General features: G+C 40.2%; 2 protein-coding genes, 1 long non-coding RNA gene and 1 other non-coding gene across 4 annotated transcripts in view; 1 reads left to right on the forward strand and 3 right to left on the reverse strand.

Moving 5' to 3' along the window:
- Nucleotides 1-1,068: 1,068 nt before the first annotated feature.
- c18h6orf47 (chromosome 18 C6orf47 homolog) lies at nucleotides 1,069-9,968 on the reverse strand. The gene is made up of 3 exons (XM_042506603.1): nucleotides 9,523-9,968; nucleotides 7,821-9,278; nucleotides 1,069-4,204 (listed from the first exon to the last, which is right to left on the reverse strand). Exon 2 carries the CDS (start codon nucleotides 8,752-8,754, stop codon nucleotides 7,828-7,830), a length of 927 nt encoding a protein of 308 aa, XP_042362537.1. The 5' UTR covers nucleotides 8,755-9,278; nucleotides 9,523-9,968; the 3' UTR covers nucleotides 1,069-4,204; nucleotides 7,821-7,827.
- Nucleotides 9,969-12,316: 2,348 nt separating this feature from the next.
- LOC121957962 lies at nucleotides 12,317-14,326 on the reverse strand. Its single transcript, XR_006106803.1, has 5 exons — nucleotides 14,055-14,326; nucleotides 13,825-13,867; nucleotides 13,039-13,086; nucleotides 12,764-12,817; nucleotides 12,317-12,668 (listed from the first exon to the last, which is right to left on the reverse strand). It is a non-coding gene; the product is annotated as an uncharacterized LOC121957962 (long non-coding RNA).
- Nucleotides 13,710-13,778, reverse strand: LOC121958354. The gene has a single exon (XR_006106840.1). It is a non-coding gene; the product is annotated as a small nucleolar RNA SNORD52 (small nucleolar RNA).
- A 2,941-nt stretch (nucleotides 14,327-17,267) lies between the features above and the next one.
- The window catches only part of sacm1la (SAC1 like phosphatidylinositide phosphatase a), a 31,203-nt gene continuing 27,752 nt past the window's right edge, over nucleotides 17,268-20,718 (forward strand). The window contains exon 1 of the mRNA XM_042506630.1: nucleotides 17,268-17,357. Within this exon, the coding sequence (XP_042362564.1) occupies nucleotides 17,329-17,357 (29 nt within the window). The 5' untranslated portion in view covers nucleotides 17,268-17,328. The remainder of the gene's footprint in view (nucleotides 17,358-20,718) is intronic.

A 20,718-nucleotide genomic window follows, 5' to 3' on the forward strand; every position in this document is an offset into this window, starting at 1 on the left:
TTGTCATATTTGCAAATTTAACTTGAAAATTAAACGACACCACAGACTTTTTAACCTATTTAAGCTTGTTACTTATTAAATTAAATGCTGTCATACTTGCTGGACAAATCTCTTTCACAAAATCTGTCAACTACTTTTATATTGATGACAAAAAAAAAAACATTACAATTCATTTTCATTAGTAGCAATATCAATCAAAACATAATTCCAATTATTGAAGGGCTGCAACTAACAAATCAATTAATCCACATTTTCTCAATCGTTGTCACAAATACTGAAAAACTACAGTAGTTCTGCTTTTATATCTATATATATATATATATATATATATATATATATGTATATATGTATATATGTGTATATATATATATATATATATATATATATATATATATATATATATATATATATATATATATATATATATATATATATATATATATATATACACACACACAAACACACAAATGGATAGTTACATATTAGTAAGTTTACATCATTTCATTTGAATATTGTCAGCCACAGGCCTCCACATGTGTCAGGCTGTGATACATGTAAGAAAAGTCTATGCACTTTAATCTCCACATGCTAAAAGAGAATGTCTTATGCAAGTCAAAAGTGGTTAAATACAACAGGAGTGTTAAGCGCAAAAACATGCTATTGTGCACTAAAACCAAATTGTGTTTGGTCTTCTCATTTTTGTACCTTAAAATTTAAAAGCATGGTGATTAAGTAAAAATCCATGAAAACACAAAGTTTTGAGAAAAAGACTGAAACAAGGAATATCATGGCACAGAATATAACATAAGGCAAAAACCCAGAGTGTACAGAGAACACATTCAAATGTGCTGCTGGTATCATGTGTCATTACTTGAAATCTCTACAGATTCCTCCTTCTACGGGCAACAATGCTAGTGGCATGTTGTTGAGGAGTCTCAATGTAACATACTCCATGTGCGCTAAGGTTTTCAAGAAACGCCTCCTCCACAGGTCAGACAGGGCTGTCATCCTCCTTTTTCAGCTCAATATGTGAACACAGAAACAATGCAGAACAGAATCACCAGCGGAAATGATGAATGTTATATTTATTTAGAAGTGAGTGCCAGAAGCAGTCATCCCAGCTGAGTGCTGAATCCATTTCCTCATAGCTATCAGAGGTTTACTCCAAGAAAAATAGCAACCATTTAACCAACTAGTGCATTCAATTCATCTTGGGTCTCAAAACACACAATCTATATCTGCATTACATTTGAGGGCATTGCTGAGTTAAAGAGATGGGATGGCTTTAAAGTGGTATTTTGTAGTCTGTGTGCTTGTTGACAGCTCTCTAAAGCAGTAAATTGGTCAGCAGTGTTGGTTACTACTTGCCCATCTCTTAAAGGCTTCCCACCATCGACCGAATTTGGATATTGGCTCCAGTAAAGTCAGCAAAGTCAGCCCTCTGTTTAACACAATGACCTGCACTCTGCCCTGGACATGGAAAGGAAGTTACAGGTGTAATGTAGGATACAAGTCATATAAAGCTGCATGATGATGTAAACAGAATAATATGGCAGTCTGTAGTCCTGGAGTGTAATACAGTGCAACACTAGGTGACAACACAGTGTTAAGATAACTGCTCTCCATTTCCACATACAGTGTAGAGTTTGTAAAGGTCACCTGTGAACATGTGTAGGTTAAAGTTGAACAGCAGATGAGTTTATTCAAGGGAGTTTATTGCTGCCTGCTTGAGACGGCTCCAAACAGGAAATGCCTGCTTAAATGTGTCTGCTTTGCAAGCTTCAGCTGAATGATATTAAGGACGGAAGGAATGTTTGCTGGGGAGACGTGTTGCGACTGTGCCTTAAAGACAAAGATGGTGGACAGAGACAAACCCAGAGCAGAGCAGACAGTCATTGCAGTGTATGCTTCAGAGTGCACTCTAATTAGACTAAAGAACTGAGGTAACAGTGTGTAAGACTGGGGGGGGGGGGGGGTCTCACGGTGAGGACTGCAGACTGCAACCAGCTGAATCTTCTCCCGATTAAGTTCCCTCAGTGTTCCTTGTTCAGGAGGTTTTTACCAGGAGCCCAATTACACACAGAGGTCTCCTCCTCTCCATAAAAAGCAGACCTGGGGCCAGATGTACAAACAATGTGTCCACAAAAAAAACAGGCACACGCCTATTCCAAAACATAAACTGGTATTTGTAAAGGAAGAAAGCACACACAGTTGTAGCTGAGAGCTGCAGGTAATATCATAAGGAGATTAAAAATAAGAAACTTAAAACTATGTTTTAAGGTTTGCCATCTTAACTATTTTTTTTTGGGGGGGGGGGGTCAGTTTACACAGCATTCTGTAAAATGACAAAGGCACATTTAAAAAGGGTTATATTAAATGAGTTAGAGTGATACATTTCTGCATTATTTTTTATTTCCACTCTTTTCCCTGTTAGTGATCGTTTAATTTGACCATGTGGAACATTTTCGAGAGTCAGTTTGAACCTGAGCACTCTGAATGAATCACTGATTGTAATAATGTAATGATGTAATAATAATACTGACTGAGATTTCACTGCAACAATGATTTGCAGAAAAAAAGTGATGAATTAGTGATACAGACACTACAAATATCCACTGCTGTGTGTAATGACAGCTGCTCTGGCCCTGGTGGAAAGCTTCACTGATGACTTTACAGTCAGTGAAACTCTTCTTTCCTTACTGTATTTCTCACAAACAGGTGGAATGATGGTGGGAGGCATGACTGTCAATATGCAGACACATGTGGAAGGTGTTTCTACGTTCATTAATGGTTAACTGTGGGTGTGGGAATGACGCTTGTGCTCGTGTGCCCAGCACAATGATTGGAGTTTTATAAAACACAATCAGGCGTACACACGGTTCTATAAATCTGTGTATGCATACTTCTGCCTCTGTGCACACACACAGTTTTAGTCGTAAATCTACACAGTTTTATACAAATGGCCCCTGGTGTGTAAAATTGTACAAAACTAAGTGACACCTAGTGTTGAGATAACTGCTCTCCATTTCCACATACAGTGCAGTGTTTCTAAAGGTCAACTGTGTAAGTTTGTAGGTTAAAGTTGAACAACAGATGATGGGCCTATTCAAGAGAAGTTATTGTAGCCCGCTAGAGACGGCACCAAGCAGCAAATGCATAGCTTAAAACTGCACTCCAATTAGACTCAATATAGACTAAAGAATTTAATGACTTTTAATGTTTACCCCAAATAGAGTAAACACAGATTGTGGATAGACCAAACATCAGGAGCTGTTTCCCTGACTGCTGTGGAATTACAGTCAGTTACAATTTTATTCTTTTAAACGGCATTTCGGGCCCCTTTGACCCAATTTTCAGGAGCACTAAAGCACTGTAGCACCAAATGTTCTTCTCTGCCTTTTACTCACTGGAGCCCATCCTCAAACTCCTCTGTGTGGAAGAATAACTTCTTTCAGTCCCCTACAGTATTTACTCGTAAGCACACAGAGTTTTGTTTGTTTTTGTTAATGCAGTGGTTTGTAGTGGATTGCATTTGTTTATTTGTTAATTCAGGCTGTGCATTTTGGTTGTTTTTGGTTTAAATGTATTTATTTTCTCTTGCAAACAATGCACCAAAGGCAATCACCCGGTCCCAAACCGTGTGACTGTCTCATGGTGAATCATGAGAAAAGTAGTCCCTCAGGACAACAAATCAAATGTGACCACAGTATCCCTAAATACTGTTTCTTTCTTACTGACTTAAAGGCATTTCTTGAACATTCATGGCCCGTTATTACTGACCATATAACTGGTAGTATATTTTACTGATACTAAACTTTGTACTGCTATCAGTGTTAACATTCTGATGACAACATTAAGATCACGTGAGGACAGATGTCTCTAAAATGCAGATCAATAGAATTGAACATAAAGTGACATGAGTAAAACTTAGTTTGTAATGAATGTGCAATACAATTCTTAAGTGACACTGCAGAACACAGTGGTGTAGTGAACAGTCCCTGTGCAGTCCTGCAGGAGGAGGTCTGATACAGCTGGACTCATTTTGCTGGACTCCTGAATCCACAGCAGCTTCTTCCTGTCTGTGGAAAACACACAGCTCTCTTCAAAAACAGCCCATCAGGAGAACACAGTACAGTGACGTGTGGTGGGTGTGTGATGCTGTTGGTGGTCTTCGGTTGGTGCAGTGCCACTGAAGTTGCACTCCCTGCAATATGATGATAAAAAAGGTCAAATATTTACTCGTCAATACTTCACTAACCTCTAGGAGACTGTAACGATTGTTTTAGAGAATATCAACCGTTGTCTTAATTTGGCAGATTTGGCAATCATTTCTGTCTGTAATAACATCACTGTACTCTGTACACTGTACTGTGAAAAACACAATGACAACGCTACAACATACTCCAAGTCTGAAACACGAGCTATCAAGATGATCTACCGGGTTGGAAACAAACTGAACTGGAAGAGAATGTGTAATCTCTACCTGCTGTTCGCACAGCTTTCTGTTAAATGAATATCAGTAACATTTCAGGTGGGCCAACTCAGTATGTTTACATGCAGTTCAGTGGAGCTACGGTCACAGCTCCATTAGGTTATTTAACGTGACTCCTGTCCTTGTCTCAGTATACAAGCAGTGAGGGAAAATCCATTTATTGATGAAGTCTGTCCGACTCTTCCACAGCAGGTGGAGATATGCCCCCTACAACAAGTTGCTATAAACCTATTTTATTTATACAGTCTATGATATAGACCACATCAAACAGCACTGAGTAAACTCTGCCTTCATTGATTAGTTTGAAGCCACCTGAAAAAAGAAATCAATATCAGTTTAAGTGTACACTATCTGTAGAATATTTTCACTGCTTTACCTTGCTGTCAGACAGCTCTTACTGATGGGGATTTGAAGCCGTTCTATCAAAAACACCAGACTCCACTGAGAGAAACGTTTTACTCCACTGAACAGAGGAGCTGCTGCTCTGCTGCTGCCTCCATCAGCTGCTGTGTTGGTAACGAGGAGACAATATTCAAGTACAGTGTACACTTAAGCTGATATTGATTTTTTTTTTTTAGGTGGCTAAAATATGTTTTGATGCTGCTCCGTCCACAGCAGGACTTCACTTAGCTTCTGTGCCGGTGTTGTGGGACTGTACTTTAGCAGAGGAAGGGGTGGCTGGGTTGTGCCTTTTTTTTATCTGAGACAAATATAAATAATTTTTAAGTTTTGCAGCAGCACTTCCCCCCTCACAAGTGACAAACAGTCCCTATCCCTCACCGCCGAGGGAGGCTGGCACAGCAACTAGGAGCACACACAGATCACCTAGTCTAGTTAATATCAGACTGAGGTGTGCACATGACGGAATAGCTCGACTCCAATCGCATTATCTGGGTGTGTTAGTCTGATTTGAGAAATTCAATTCAGTATAATTCCAGTCAGACTAACATGTTTACATGTATTTTAAAAGTCCAGTTTTAATCAGATTGACACAATAAGTCCACTTTTCCTAACATCATGTAATTGTTCTGAGTGAGATGATCTCAATAAACATTTGGTTTATTAAGATCATTTCTTTTGACTGCTTGTGTTTCTTGAGCTGTAAGATTTTGTTGTATTAAGGGACAGTGTTTGTCCACCTCAGCGATTCATTTTGAGTAAAATTGTATCAAAATTGACAGAAATGAAAACTATGAAAACACAACCCTATAATAAATGTGAACCAGAAATATACTTAACATTAAAAATGGGAGCCAATTGTTGGCTCACATCTAGTGCTGGTAACAACTGGAGAAGGAGATAAGCCACCATGGCACAGCTTTGTTTACTTCAAGTGAGTTTTGGTTTTGGTTTTGATGTGCAAATCTTCAGAAAACCAATCAACGTCAGTAAAAATGGGTCCACAGTAAGTTACTATAGTGTTTATTTCAATAAAATGTAATCTCTGATGTCAGGCTAATGGTTGCTTCAACATAATAAACACTAATGGCACATCTCTCTGTGAACAGATACAGTAATTGTGAGGACTGAAGCAGTGGAAGACCAGAGGCCTCAGGCAAATAAACTCAATTATCTGCGTGTCCCTGTGAAAGGCTCTTCTCTCTGCCAGTGGTTTCACAGCACTCACAATCTCACACTTCTTTTTTTATGGTAACTGGATCAAAACAGATGCATGACAGCCTTACTCTCTGTGAGTGTGTGTGTGAGTGAGAGTGAGAGAGAGAGAGAGAGAGAGAGAGCGAGAGCGAGAGAGCGAGAGCGACTCAGAATAAATGACTTGCCCTTTCACATTCTTAAGAGCGTGAACAGAACTCACTGAGCTGTGGTCAATATGAGCGTTGGACTATAAAACACAACTAACCACCCAGTTCTTATGCACACCTGCCCTCATTTTACGTTTCTAAAAGCAGTGTCAAAGAAGTATTCAGATCCTTCACCGAAATAAAAGAAACAAAACCAAAATATAAAACAGTCTGAAGTCTTGCATTCAGTCTTACAAAAAAAAATACAGTTTCAACAAGCAGAGCTGCTTGTTCTGCTTACAAAAATGACCCTGGATGACCATATTTTTTTAACTGAATCTAAATGCAAATTAACCGGTAAGTGTTGGTAAACAGTGTATCCACCAATAGTAATAATTATAATAATAAAATAAATATTTTATCTAAAATCACACACTAAGCCAGCTTTGTTGTTACTTTGTTTTGATCTTGAAACTCTAGCTGTCACATAAATGCAGTGGAATAAATAGCACAATATCTTTAATGTAGCGAGCTAGGACAGATGTAAGAAGTATTGCAAAATGAGAGACACCCAACTAGGGCTGAACCTAATGATTATTTTTTTTATCGATTCATCTATCGATTATTTTATAATGTGATCTAACTATTACTTTTTTTGAATTACTCAGTAAATATAACAACGAATTTACTAAAAATAACATTTTAAAACTTGTCATCCACTGCAGGGCATTATACCCCAACAAAAATAGCCCTGGCTTAACTGGTAATCTGTGTTTTACAGTCTGATATAAAGTCTCTCCAAAATAAAATTAATGCAAGAGCTTGTTCCACTCAAGTAAAAGGAATGTAAAACAATCTACATTTAGCAATCCAACAGCAAAATAAATAAAACAACGTAAAATTCAAGTCACATTTGGGAGGAGTAACAAAAGTTAGTCTTACAGTAACAAACCTCAAATCTAGCAGTCCAACAAAGCATCTTACAGTTAAATTAGTGCTATTTGAATAACACTTTAACTTTTCTCTAACAGAAATAATTATAACTAGTACATTCTTTCTGCATCAAATTAGTCCAGCCTTAACTGGGCCTTAAGGCACACCGCTGCCTGCTGATATGAGTGCTGTAGTTTCATATTTATAAGCACATATTCCACTCATTTATGAAGTTATACAAGCTTCTGCACAGCTTACAACCCCGTCCTGTAAATGTTTTAAAATAAAACACATTGTTTCAGCAACTGGTGGCATTCTGTCCACAGAGACACAGTCAGATAGCAAGGAAGTTGAGGATAAACAAACATCTTCGCTTGCTTTTCACTAATTTCTTGCTCATTTTTGGCTTCTTTCTTCTCAATTTGCTTATTTTTCATCCCATGTTTTTGAAAGAAATTAAGACAATCTATTCAAGTTTCAAGGGTTAAGCAGTTTTTCATAGTGATGTAATGCTTTTGTGCTTTTGTTTAGTGAGTATTTATATTTCTGTTTAACTAATGCAGTCATTAAAAAACCCACTAATGGTAAGTGTCAGAGAGATCAGGTGGTAAAATGTAACCTGAACCGCACATCAGATGAATAAAGGCGCTTACCTTAAATTTAACTTGTCTTCACTTTGTCCTTAACAGACATAAGCTTTTCTTTATGTTCCCTGCTGTCTTTCATTTCTTCCGTCTCCTTGCCCTCCTCCCCCTTTTCCTCTTTTTCTTCCTCTATGCCGAGGATCACACTCTGTCGAACACTGACAGAGATCACCAGCGCCTGGATGATGCCATAGATCAACGCAAACTGAGGGAGATACTCCTGGATCAACCAGAGTAATCCTGCCATTCCAACTGTGGAGACAAAAAACATGGCCATACCATGGAACCACAGCCTCAGTGCTCCCTGGACCCCCAGCACCTCCAGGATCAGCTTGGCAGGGGGGGACACAGTCCACAGGAAGCCAACAACAAACAGATCAAACAGGTGGCGGAGGAAGTTGAAACAGATCTCGTAGTGCTCTGGGAGAATTTCCACCTTCCAGCTTTGCGCGAAGAGTCGAAAAGGAGAAGTCAGCTGAGAGGAAGGAGGTGTAGGAGATGGTGGAGGTGTTCCATAGTCAGAAAAGTCCCCATCAATATCACAGTCTCGCGCACCTCCACTTCGACCATCACGTTCCTTTTGTCTCAGTCCATTGGGTTCAGTTTGTCTTGGCCATGAAAAGTAGGAAGTTGGCAGATATTTATTCCACCATCTTGGAACTTGATCTGAACCTGCATCTGTCTCCTGTTTCCCTGCACCGAGATCTTCAATTTCCATTGGTTGAAGCTTCTCCTGTGCTTCCCAGAACTCCTCTACGGGACTGCTTTGGTCTTTCTGATTTCTCCATCCTCCCCAGATCCAAGAAGTCCACCCCCTGAGGCCCTGTCCGCCAGAGCCATTCTTCTGGCCCTTGGCTGTCACTGTTGTGGTATTCTCTGACACAACACTGCTGTTCCTTAAGCCCACTACCCACCCCCATGCTCTGCTCACCATAGCGGTCATTCTCTCTAAAGGAGCTTGTTGCAGTTTGATTAAAATCAGCAGACACTTTTCAGCTCCTGACGTTGGCCAGGCAACTCTGTGAGTTTACCGGAAAGGCGTGCATGTACTACCAGTTCAGTGGTGAAGTTGTAATACTTGTTCACAGGCCTAGACAAAATGACGTCCTGAGGCCACAGACACACCTGTGGGTGTGAGGAAGCAGTTCAACTGAAACAAGGACTGAGCCCTCCTTACATAACTGACAATGCTCTTGATGCAATGACAGCGTTTACTCATCAGGCCTCTGGTCTACATGTCTTTGGTTTCATCTGGCAACCTTTGGAGCTGCCAGGGTTGCTCTCAATAACTCAACATTTCTTCCAGATATGCCCAGTCAGCAGGTTAGCACTGGCTAGTTGCAGGTGAATGGGTTAACCTCACCGAGGTTGAGTTTAAACGTCACCCAGCTAATGTTAAGGCAATTGCTTGGAAAACTTGCTCAACTTTTCAGAGTCTTCCGTACCCTATTAATCCACTCTTCATACCTGCGCAAAAAAGAAAAGACGTTTACAGTTGATCTGAGTATAAAATCTCCCTTTCAATTCCATGTCAACATCAGTGCGAGTTAGCTTGTGATAGGTCTTCATGGCTGTCTTAGCTAACCTGGAGGTTTACTCAACAGTAAAATTGGTTAGCAACTAACGTTTACCAACACATTTCGGGACACATTTGTCAGGTTTGGGTGTCTGTTCAGAACGGTAGCTCATATGATGATAGATAAACGCTCACCTTCAGCGACGTTAGCTTGAGTTTCTGTGGCAGACCGCAGCTAGCCCTTCGTGTTAGCATCAGATTAAGTCGACACACAGACCAAGTTCCTCAATTTGTGGACACTGTGCTGTCAACACGCCGACGTGTTTCTCCTTATTATATAAAGTCAGTTTCAAGACAGGGCTAACTGACGACAGGTTGGTCTCCTTTAATGGCACTACTAACCAGCAGAGACCGAGGGGAAGGTCCGCCTGCCTGGTCGACCGAAACGTTCAGCTCTGTCCCGAGCTAGTTACGAGAACAAAGAAGACGAACTACCGGTTCGGTTCCAGCCTTCAAAATAAAACCATGAGCCAACATCTCCGGTTCATACTGATGCTCACCGTCCTCTCCACACAAACGTGTTATACAAAAAGATCCTTATTCCAACCGCAGAAATGTGACCAACGTCTTCATTACTTGGATTCCCCATTGGCGGACAAAGTAAGCGTTCTCTATATTTATGCCATGGGTTCATTCCCAGGGCGTGGTCTCACATCCCATCTGGCGCACACACTGAGCTTTCAGAAACATGCTGGTGGTTACAGTGCAGCTGGCCACGTGGAGAGAGGACTTCTTTTATAGTTCGAACCATCCAGCAACTCTTCTTATGCAACTGTCAGTGATGGAAGAAGTATTCAGATCAACTACTTAAGCAAGAGTACGAATACTACACTGTAAAATAGCCTGTTACAAATTATAGTCCTGCATTGAAAATCTTACTTTAATAAAAGTGAGCACATATATTTAGGATAAAGTACTAAAGTACTAAAAGTACCTAATGCAGAAAATCTTGAAATACCAAACAAAACAAAAACAAAAACGGACAAACTAAACACCCCAAAAACTTTAAACTGTTAAAAAAAATCAAGTCATTGTTCAACTAATCATTGCAGCTGTACTTGTATAACTGTTTGGTAACTTAATTTATAACACAAAAAACACTCATTGCAAACTCATTATGCATAACAAGCCCTTTTGAGTTATTCTATGTACACCACACAGTTTTAGTACAAATTCAAGGAACTTGACTATTTTCATGTTACGCATCTATATACTTCTATGCCACTATCTTGGGGAAATACTGCAGCTGGTTACTGCACTCCATGTCTCATAGCTTGACACTTTTTCGATGACAGCATTTCCTCCCCCTCCTGTCCAGTGAAAATCATGTATCTCCAGTTGTGTTGTTGATTTATGTTTGTGATGAACTCAAGGATAAAATGGTCCTTTATGTGTTGAGAAAATTCTCCTCCATCTTAAGCAAAATAAACTCTTTAAAAACTATTTTTGATCAGCTGGAAAAGTCATTGCTGCAAAGCTGAAAACAGGGCTGTTTTTGACTTTTTGGAGATCTGTGGTTCTCACAGGACAGCCACACTGCAAGTATATGATCGTATAAAATATTGATGCATTGCTGTAGATTCAACTACCCAATAGTATATAAAGAGCGGCACAATGCAATACACACATAAATGCAGCTCTAATATTAATACAGAGGCATCAGATAGAAAAGGAAGACACTTACAGCATGGGACAGATTACTGCATGATTTCTTTTAGATTTGAAACTTGAATTACATTTTGATCATAAATATTTATACTGAAGGTTTTGAATGCAGCTTTTACTTCTCACTGGGTATTCTCACTGTGGGGTTTTACTTCCCTTTTACTTATATGCAAGTTGCGTCATGCAATAGGATGAGGTTGTGGTGACTGACTGCATAACATCTTATTTCATCGACAGAAATTCTTTATGATCATATTTTATATGAAACAACCTGCAATGCAACTACAGCTGCCAGCTACAGTTAAGAGACAGACACTTTCAATGGTCATCCAAATGTTCTGTTAAGTGTTGTGTTTAACCCTTTTGAAACCCAGAGCATCATCACTTTTCTTGTGCTGCTTTCAGAGGCCTTTCACAGAAAAAAGGCAAAGTGCAATTTGGTAAGAAATGTTTCACAAGTTGCAAGAAATTACTAAGAATTTAAAAAGCTCAGTGAAAGTGTCAGGGGAAAAATAAAGATAGGGAAAAGAACAAAAATGTATAATTGTCTTAATTACATATTTAAAATCATTTTACAGAATTATAACTTTTTAAGCACCTTTTCAAGGATTTGTTTGCCTTGTTTTGCTGTTCTAAAATTTTGTTTTTTGGTGCTAATTCCCAGTAAAATTTCTTGTAGCTTTTACCATTTTTTTTTTTTTTTTTGCTAATTTTGGGTAATTTCTTTTTTAGCTCACAGCCTTCTTTGAATGTATTTGAAAGGAAACATTTTCTCAGGTTTCAAAGAGTGAAGCACTGAAAACAGAATAAAGCTCATTTTGGGTATTTAAAAAAAACAAACATCTTGATGTAGTAGCTTTAGAGCACACCTTATTCTTCCAACTATCTCACTGCACAAACAAATTTCCACATTTTACATATTAAAAAAACCAAACATTTATTTCAGTCTATTTAACATGCAGTATTATATAGATATATCTTATCCATACACAATGCTATTTTTTTTTTTTTTTGAAGATTTTCTCTTTAAGTGTGATATATATCCCTTCTTTTCTGCTCCTTTCCCCAACATGGGATCAGTAAACTAAACCTGTACTTGAAAACATCACAAGTTTGAGAGTTCTGTCTCTGGCTTTGAGAGACAGCAGCTCTCGTTCTAATATTAAGTGAACTTTCCTAGACTATGGAAATAACATCAACTCTTCATCTAGGTGATATTCCCCTTTAGCACAGAGTAAACACAAATACTCAACTACTCTAGATGTATGGTATTTGAGTCATTTTATTCATTTCCACCTCATGCAGGGCACATTCATGTCCCAAAACAGCATTTTAATAAGCTTGCTATTACTGTTGGAAAAAGAAAAGCCTGAAGTCCTTGTGCCTTCAACCATTTATTTGAAATGTCTTTAAATATATCCGCAGGTCAAGGGTTAAAGCCATGAACAGCTGAGGGGAAACGGCTTTGAACAAACACAGCAGGAAACTACTTGTTCAGAGGCACAGGATTTATATTTAGAACAATGGGAATGCATCAGTTAATGCTTCCTTTCCTGGAGACTTGATATTGAGCATCTTTAAGGCTTTTTGTAGTCTTGACTCACGAGCTGCAGCACCTGTGAAGGGACATTAAATCTTCAGGTTACTCTGTGTCACTCCCCCTAAAGTCTAACAGTCAGTAAGGAGACTATACCATCCCATCAATACCAACCTGGTCCATCCACTGTGTCCAGACATCATCCAGCTCAGGCTGCTACAGTCACACCTGACAGAAATATCAGTGATCACCACTCTCATTCCACAAATTATTCCAAAGAAGCCTTGAACAATCTGAGCGTCTCAGTGCGCTGCGAGTAAACTTCAGTTAACATCAGTCGAACCGAATAACTGCATCATCATTGACCAAACTCAGACACTAAAGTTACAGGGTAAAAGCTCTTCTGAGCCCTATTTGGATGATCCTGACTTTAAGTGGTTGCTACTTACAGCTGTGGAGCAGTCAGGTCGTCTCCTTTCTGTCAGTGTGTGGACAAGCTGCAAGACAAGTTGACGTCATCAGAACCATCACATGACAATCAGGGGCAAGTTCAGGGTCCACACATGTTAGCATGTTTTAGCCCATTTACTGCACTCACACTTCAAGCTCTGTTATCAAGTTTTACCAGCCCTTTTTTAAGAGAACACCTCTGAAAACTCTCAGTAAGCCCCTGGATGACTGGGACAGTTTTAAAATGAGATTTCCATGTTCGTTAACCATTCACCTCCACTGTACTAAGGTGGTGGCAGAAATCAGATGCACCCCTACAAAAAACAGTAAAGAAGATCGGACTTATTATACAAGAGTAAGTTGTTGTAGTGTGGGTAAGTTTCCAGTGAAACATCTGCCATTACTGTTTAAATCACAGACGGAATGCAGTACAAACTATATCCATCTTCCTTTATATTGTATTAATGTGTCATGATAATGCTGCCTTAATAAAAAGACATACAGATTAACCAGCTAAAGCAAGCTTCGGGTGTCTGCCAATTGTTTATAGTTTATGTGGAATAAAAAATAAAATATTGGCTGTTGGAAAAGCAATAAAACACTTAAAAACAGTTCCAGCAGTAATCTTAGCGATCAACAGTAAATAGGTTAAAATATACCAGTGGTGTTGTGGTCAGTGCACTGTGAAGACAACTTCATGCTTTTGTCAGAGACTCTAGTCTATGAAATCATCATTCCACATCAGAGAGGAGTTCAGAGCAGAAGCTTTTGGGTCCCAGACTTACCCAGAGAGCAGTCTCCATAAAGTCCAGCTGCTTCAAACACCTGCTGAAGACACAGAACAAAGTGTTAGGAGCAGTGCCACTGTTTGCAGATCGTATTGATAGTCAGTGGTATGCATGCTCAGTGCACTGTGAAAGAGCTTCATGGTGTAATCAGAGACTCTAGTCTTGTGGATCATCAAAGTAGCATATCATGGTTTCCATAGCACTCACTGAATCCCGTCCTGACTCACCATTAAGCTCATGGCTGCAGACTGGACTCTCCTTCAGGGGAGGACTACCAGGAGGCCAGGGGGAGGACATGATCCTCTTTCAGCCAGATCCATCTTTATTCAGTGTGGTCCTGAAACAGCAGAGAGGGTCTTTTTCAGAACGGTCAAGTGTTTTTATGCTCTTAGGGCTAGTAGGCAGCATATTCAGTGTCTTCTTCATTACCAGTCTCAAATTATACCTAAAGCAGTCTAACAAAAAAAGCTGTAGTTCTCAGCAATTCATCTGTTTTTTAGCCTAGCTAGTATGTAGTCTGGCGATCGATCTAGAACGTTTTAAAGCCAATTGATAAGCAGAAAAACTAGTGCTTTATCAGTTACAGAATGGGATGTTGTCTTTGCTAAAGCCCTGCAGAGGGTACTATAACACCAGCGTCTTCACATGCCACCAGATCAGTACAAGGAGTTCTGTACAACGACACGTTTTCACCTGATTTAGAGTGAAATATGTTTAAAAGCTTATGTAATGTCATTTTATTGGATTTCTATCAGTTTTGACAGCCTGTTACACATGCAGTTTCTATGCATTATTTTAGAGAATAAGAACCATTTTCTTATTCTTGGTTCTCCGGGAGTGTCTCGGGAACTCGCTCTTCGGCTCAGCAAAGTCAACGAGGAGACTCATTTTACGACCTGTTGAGAGAACAGAGCTCGCATGTCAAAGTCAGGTCCTTCAGCCTCCATTACAGTGGAGTCCTCTCTCCGTGCCACGTGCTCGGCACCAGAGAAACACTGCAGAGGCTGCTGAGTGTCCCGTTTCCGCCCACTGACTACTTGTGTAAAGACAGTACTTCAGAAAGAGACTCAGTGTGCGTCCCATTTACCGTCCTGTGTTTCTTTTGACGAACTGAAATTCGTGAAAAATCCTGACGACTGAATGTTTACACTATTCCTCCCAGAGGTGCGCCAAAAAGAGACCGAAGAAATGTCCGGCCATGCTTTATATACGCGGGTCCTTCATAGAACCGCGTGCTTATGGTGTCCTGAATAATGCCTGTATGGGACGTATGTTACGCACAACAAACAAAAGTCCTAGCCATTATTTTATTTTATTTTACTTGTTTATTTATTAATTATTATTATTATTTATTTATGTATTGTCTTTTATACACATATTATTTCATACATTTATGCTTCAGTACGACACTCTGCAACTGGATAGTGGACTTCCTCACACGCAGGCAGAGTTAGGATTGGCAGTCTCACCTCCTCTACATTAGTGCTCAACACTGGAGCCCCCCAGGGCTGTGTGCTCAGCCACCTCTCCGATGAGAGTTCATACTGGGAGGAAATCAACGATCTTGCAGAGTGGTGCACAGAAAACAACCTACTGCTCAACATCAGTAAAACCAAGGAGCTGATTGTTGATTTTAGAGAGAAGGAGGCAAAGACACACTCCTGTCTACATCAGTGGAGCTGAGGTGGAGCAGGTAAACATCTATAGGTTCCGTGGAATTACTGAGAACCTATCTTCACACATCACCACCCAGGTTAAAGAAGCACAGAAAAGGCTCTACTTTCTACAGAAACACAGGAAGGCTAAATTCCAGAGCAAGATCCTGGTTAACTTCTACAGAGGAACAATAGAAAACATACTGACTGGAAACATCTCAAACTGACATGGCTCATGCATGGCCCAGGACAGGAAGGCTCTACAGCGGGTGATAAAAACTGCCCAGAACATCACTGGTTACCATCTACAGAGCATCAGTGACCTCGGTGAAGTGAGGTGTCTGCACAGAGCCCAAAGGATACTGAAAGACAGCAGCCACCACAGTCTGTTCACCCTGCTGCCATCTGGAAAAATATTCAGAAGTATCTGCTGCAGAACCACCAGACTACAGAGCAGCTTCAATCAATATAAATAACGCCATTCACACTGGGAATTGTTCTTGTATGTTTAGTATACAGAAGGTTCCAGAGTGCATAAAACATAAAAAAGTGCAGTGGAGGGTCCTCTGCTAAGCCCCCAATGTTCTAAAATCATAGAACCCCCCCCCCAAAAAAAAATCTAAAATTCTAGAAATGTCTTAAAATCTTAGAAATGTCCTAAAATCTGAAAAATGTCCCAAAATCTGAGAAATGTCCTACAATTATTGAAATGTCCTTTGATCTGAGAAACATCCTAAATGTCCTAAAATCAGAGAAATGTCCTAAAATCCTAGAAACGTGTATTGGACTTGTGTGACTGGCCCCTGGCCTCCTGTTATTTTGCAAAAGTGGCCCTCAGGCAAAGCAAGTTGAGTATTCCTGCCACATTGTACATTTAGAAATATGTAGGTAGAACAGCAGTTGTTTGTGTATTTTATCATAGACTATAGGGACACAACCTCAACTCTGAATCACAGACTGTACATAGATAGTTACATAATCTTTTTATAGGCCACAGTCTATGCTGTGAATCAGGGAAAAGTTATTAATTCAAGTCAAGTCAAGTCAAGTCAGTTTTATTTATAGAGCCCATTATCACAAAACATGGTTTGCCTCAGAGGGCTTTACAGTGTACGACATCTCTCTGCCCTTAGACCCTCACGTCACCCAAGGAAAAACTCCCCAAAAAGAACCCCTGTAACGGGGGAAAAAAAAGGAAGAAACCTCAGGAAGAGCGGTAGAGGATGATGAGGGATCCCTCTTCCAGGACGGACAGACGAGCAATAGATGTCGTAAATAACAAATTAAATACAATCATGGCAAAAAAGGAAAGAGAAAGAGAGAGGGGGAGAGAGGCACAGCAATAATAGAAACAGATGCATGTCATATTACAATAATGGTAGGTGTGAAATTAGTAATTGCACTCTATGATGATGTTGAGGGAGATGATAACAGTCTCATGCATATGTTGAAAGGGAGGTGTCCAAAGGCAAGATCACAGCATGGGTGTAACCAGGACCAGACCACAATTCAGTTTTTTTTATTAATTATTTAGACTTACGCACTTTTTAATAGCTATAAAGACTCATACAGATGATATTTAGAGAGCGAACTGATATTAACAGAGCAAATTTCCATCTCTTTAATTACATACCAGGTATAAACCTAAGTTAAATAGTTGCAGTAATTAAACTACAAGTACCAGCCGTCACCTCGCCGTCCATGGGTGCCAGGTCCTCTGGTGCTGGAGGAGAAAGCTGCATTTGAAGCGCTACGCCCTCTGCGGGTTCTACTCTTCGTATTTGGCAACACATACAGAAGCTACTCTCACTGCTGTCGTCACTGAGGTCAGGTAGACAGAGCGAAGATGGCGACCGCCTACGAAAGATACAATTTGTAAGTACATACATTATATTGTTATTCGTTCTGGAAAGCCCTCTCGTTATATTGTTACCGGATCGAGCGCGAGCAGGAGGCACAGCATGTGAGTAAAGGGGGGCGCGAGCTGGAGTTGGGGAGGAACGGTAATGACAGCGGCTGAAGTTCGCTGACAGGCTCGGCTGGGAACGTTAGAACAGGAACAGTGAAGTTTCACTCCTCACTCATTCATTAGGGAGAAAATATCTCCACTCGGTACGTAACGTGAGACCGGGCAGCAGGTGATAACGGCTGTCGGTTGATTCAAGTCTGTACCGTCCACACGCCGCGGGGACGGTTTGTTTGGGGCGAACAGGGCGGCACAAAGTTAGTTGACCTGACGCTAGCTAGCAGCACAGTGCTCTCACAGGGTTTACCGTCACTTTGAGTCAGGATGTAGCGTCACTTCCATTCAGAGGGACATGTGACAGTTGTTTTATGACAGACATTTCTATGAAACGTAAGTTGCGTATTCATCCTCTGTCTAACGGACCTCATTCAGCTGTTTGTGAACCCAACAAGTTTGGTGAAATGAAATGTTAGCTGTTGCCATGTAGGCCTTTAACTTTTCACAAAGTGAACAGAGCTCCCTCCAACTGTTCCAGACACACACACACACCCTTTTTCAAACATGTCATTTCATGAAAGAGCGACTACCCGGTCTGACCGGTGTGTCTGTACCGTGGACCGATCAGCGTGTAGGCAGTGTACCGTGACTGGGTAGGATAGAGTGCTCCTCAGCCACCGTGGGCCATGGAGCTGAGAATTTAAAGGACCATACCGCTGTTTTGGACTATATTGCTTTATATCCTGTCACAGTTACATATTGTGCACACTGAGAAGTTGAAGTTCTAATCACTAAGCCCCAATTAATGTTTAAATGAAAGGCTTTTGTATGACTCCACCTGGTACATCCTGGGATTGTGGTACAGTATCTAGACCAACTTACGGCCCATGGGCCAAATCTGGCCCCTGATAAGGTACCAAGTGGCCCCTCAACCATTTTTTAATTCTCAAGTAAAATAAAGTGATTCACACTGGGAATTGTTTTTGTACTTTTAGTAGACATACAGTGCATAAAACAGCATCAAAATAGAGCTTACTGATCAAAAAAAGTGTCAGTGGAAGCTTCCCCACGCCCCCTGACAGAGGTCCTAGCTAAGTCCCTAATGTCCTGAAATCCTTGAAATATCCCCAAATACTAGTAATGTCATTAAATCTGAGAATCATCCTAAAATCTGAAGAATTTCCTTAAATTGTAGAAATGTCTCTAAAATCCAACATGTCTGCTGCTGCTGTGATTGGCCCCTGGCCTCCAGTCATTTTGCAGAGTGGCCTCCAAGCAAAGCAAGTTGCTTATCCCTGATTTAGACAATTGTGCAGGGACATAGCATTTGCAAAATATATAGTTGTGTAAATCTATTAAATGTGAAGAGAAATTACAGACTCATGACCTCAGCATCTTAATCTTGGCTTTGCCTCTGTTTGGCGACCTTTTTTGAAGTGTGGAAAGAAATGCACACTACAAGAATGTTCACTCACAAGCCCATTTCATGATTTATGACATGTTGATGCATTGCAGAGTTTTTAAATTATTTCACACTACAACATTAACAAAATCAGGATGTTCACTGTCACCTGACTCAAGCTAGTTTCAAGGCTAAGCTAATTTCAGCTTTATGGGGTATATCCACGTCTTTTTCGGGACAATCACAGTATACCCACTTATCAGCCAAAAAGCCATAGCGGACTATACTCACTCCATCTTTGCTCACCGACCCCTCTACCTAGTGGTACTCCCACCATTTTTTCCACCAACGTGGAAAAACCAGTTCTGTTTGGGTTCCCACACTTAATATAAAACTGTTCAGAGCACTTCGACTTTAACTGCATGGGTTCAGATACCAAAAATTTATTCTCAGCTGGAACAAAAAAATAACGTTTTCCTTGACCTGAAGTGCGAACCATGACGACATCAGTGGGCGTGTCATATTCTACAGGTTGTCAGGGAGATAATGAAGAAGACAACAATGCAGAAGTCAAATAAGAAATTGTCAGTATAAAGAGCATGCAGTGGTCTCATCAATAGTTGGTTCATGTTTGTTTTTGGGTAAAAATAAACATCTGTCACAATAAAACAAAAATTTATAGATAGTCAATGCAATCCGTGATTTTGCTATGACTTTTTACCTCTGTTCTGCATTGTGCAATTGTGAAACTTGTGAAACTAGGGCTGGCTCGAAAGATAGGACCAAGGTTCCAAGAACCCCGAATGGAACCAATTCAAGAACCAGAGCTAATTTGGTTGTGAAAGGGTGGTTGTGTCTTCAGTAATACTACTTTGTGTTTGGTGTAGCACAGAGATGCTCAGTGTGGTCTAAATTATGAAAAGCCAACAATAGGGTGTTTGTGTGGTTGTGTCACTACAGGTCACATTCTTGTACTGCAGAGACTTATAGCTCAATGAGCTGTGTGATACTCAAGCTGTTGCTGTTGTTGGACTGCTTGGCAACAGTAATGACCTGTTTCACTACTTACTTCAGTTGAATTGTCTTTCATAAGCTGAAATGGTTGTGGGTTTAGTGTAAAATGAAATGTTTCCCACAAGGTAAAAACAATCTGCAGAAAGGTCACAGTCAAATGCTAAGGTCTAAAGCAGGGGTATTCAATTAAAATTCAAACGGGTCCAGTTGCTAAAATTTCCTCCCAGCAAAGGTCTTAACCTCATATCTAAAATATAATCACAGTTAATTGAACATTTTTACCTCAATTATGATTAATGAATGATTATTTTGCTTTTTTGTGGTTTGTTTTTTACCCTCATAGTTCACTGACACTGTTTCATAGAACCATGGTTTGTTGGAGTGTAAAAAAACATAGGATTTATTATTATTTATTAAACTTCCCAGCATTACATAAAAAAAGCTTTTAAACAAACTTCAGGTAAATTTAAGCACATTTTGCTTATAATATGCCAACCTCTCCTGACTGCAGGACTCAGTTCAATTTCCATGAAACTTCTGTGTTATTTAGGGTTGGGCAACGCATCGAATACGTCGATTCACGTAACGTGCATCTACGCGTCGCACTGTTTCTCACAGCGTGTGTAATAAGAGCGTGAGCAGCGCCAGGCGTGTTGTTTTTTGTTTCGGCGCTGGTGTATCAAGTTAGAGCGTACACACTGCTCGCCCTAGCATGCTCTTGTTAGGCACGTCTGAGCTGCGTCAGCTGCAGCACATCTAGCGTTTTTCTACACGTGACGGTCACGTTTGTTGACTCTTTACGACTTTATACTGCTGTTGCTGTAGTCCTGTCTGAGGCTGCGCCTGTGCAGTAGGCC

Source organism: Plectropomus leopardus, chromosome 18 (genome assembly GCF_008729295.1).
Source record: "Plectropomus leopardus isolate mb chromosome 18, YSFRI_Pleo_2.0, whole genome shotgun sequence".
NCBI lineage: Eukaryota > Metazoa > Chordata > Actinopteri > Perciformes > Serranidae > Plectropomus > Plectropomus leopardus.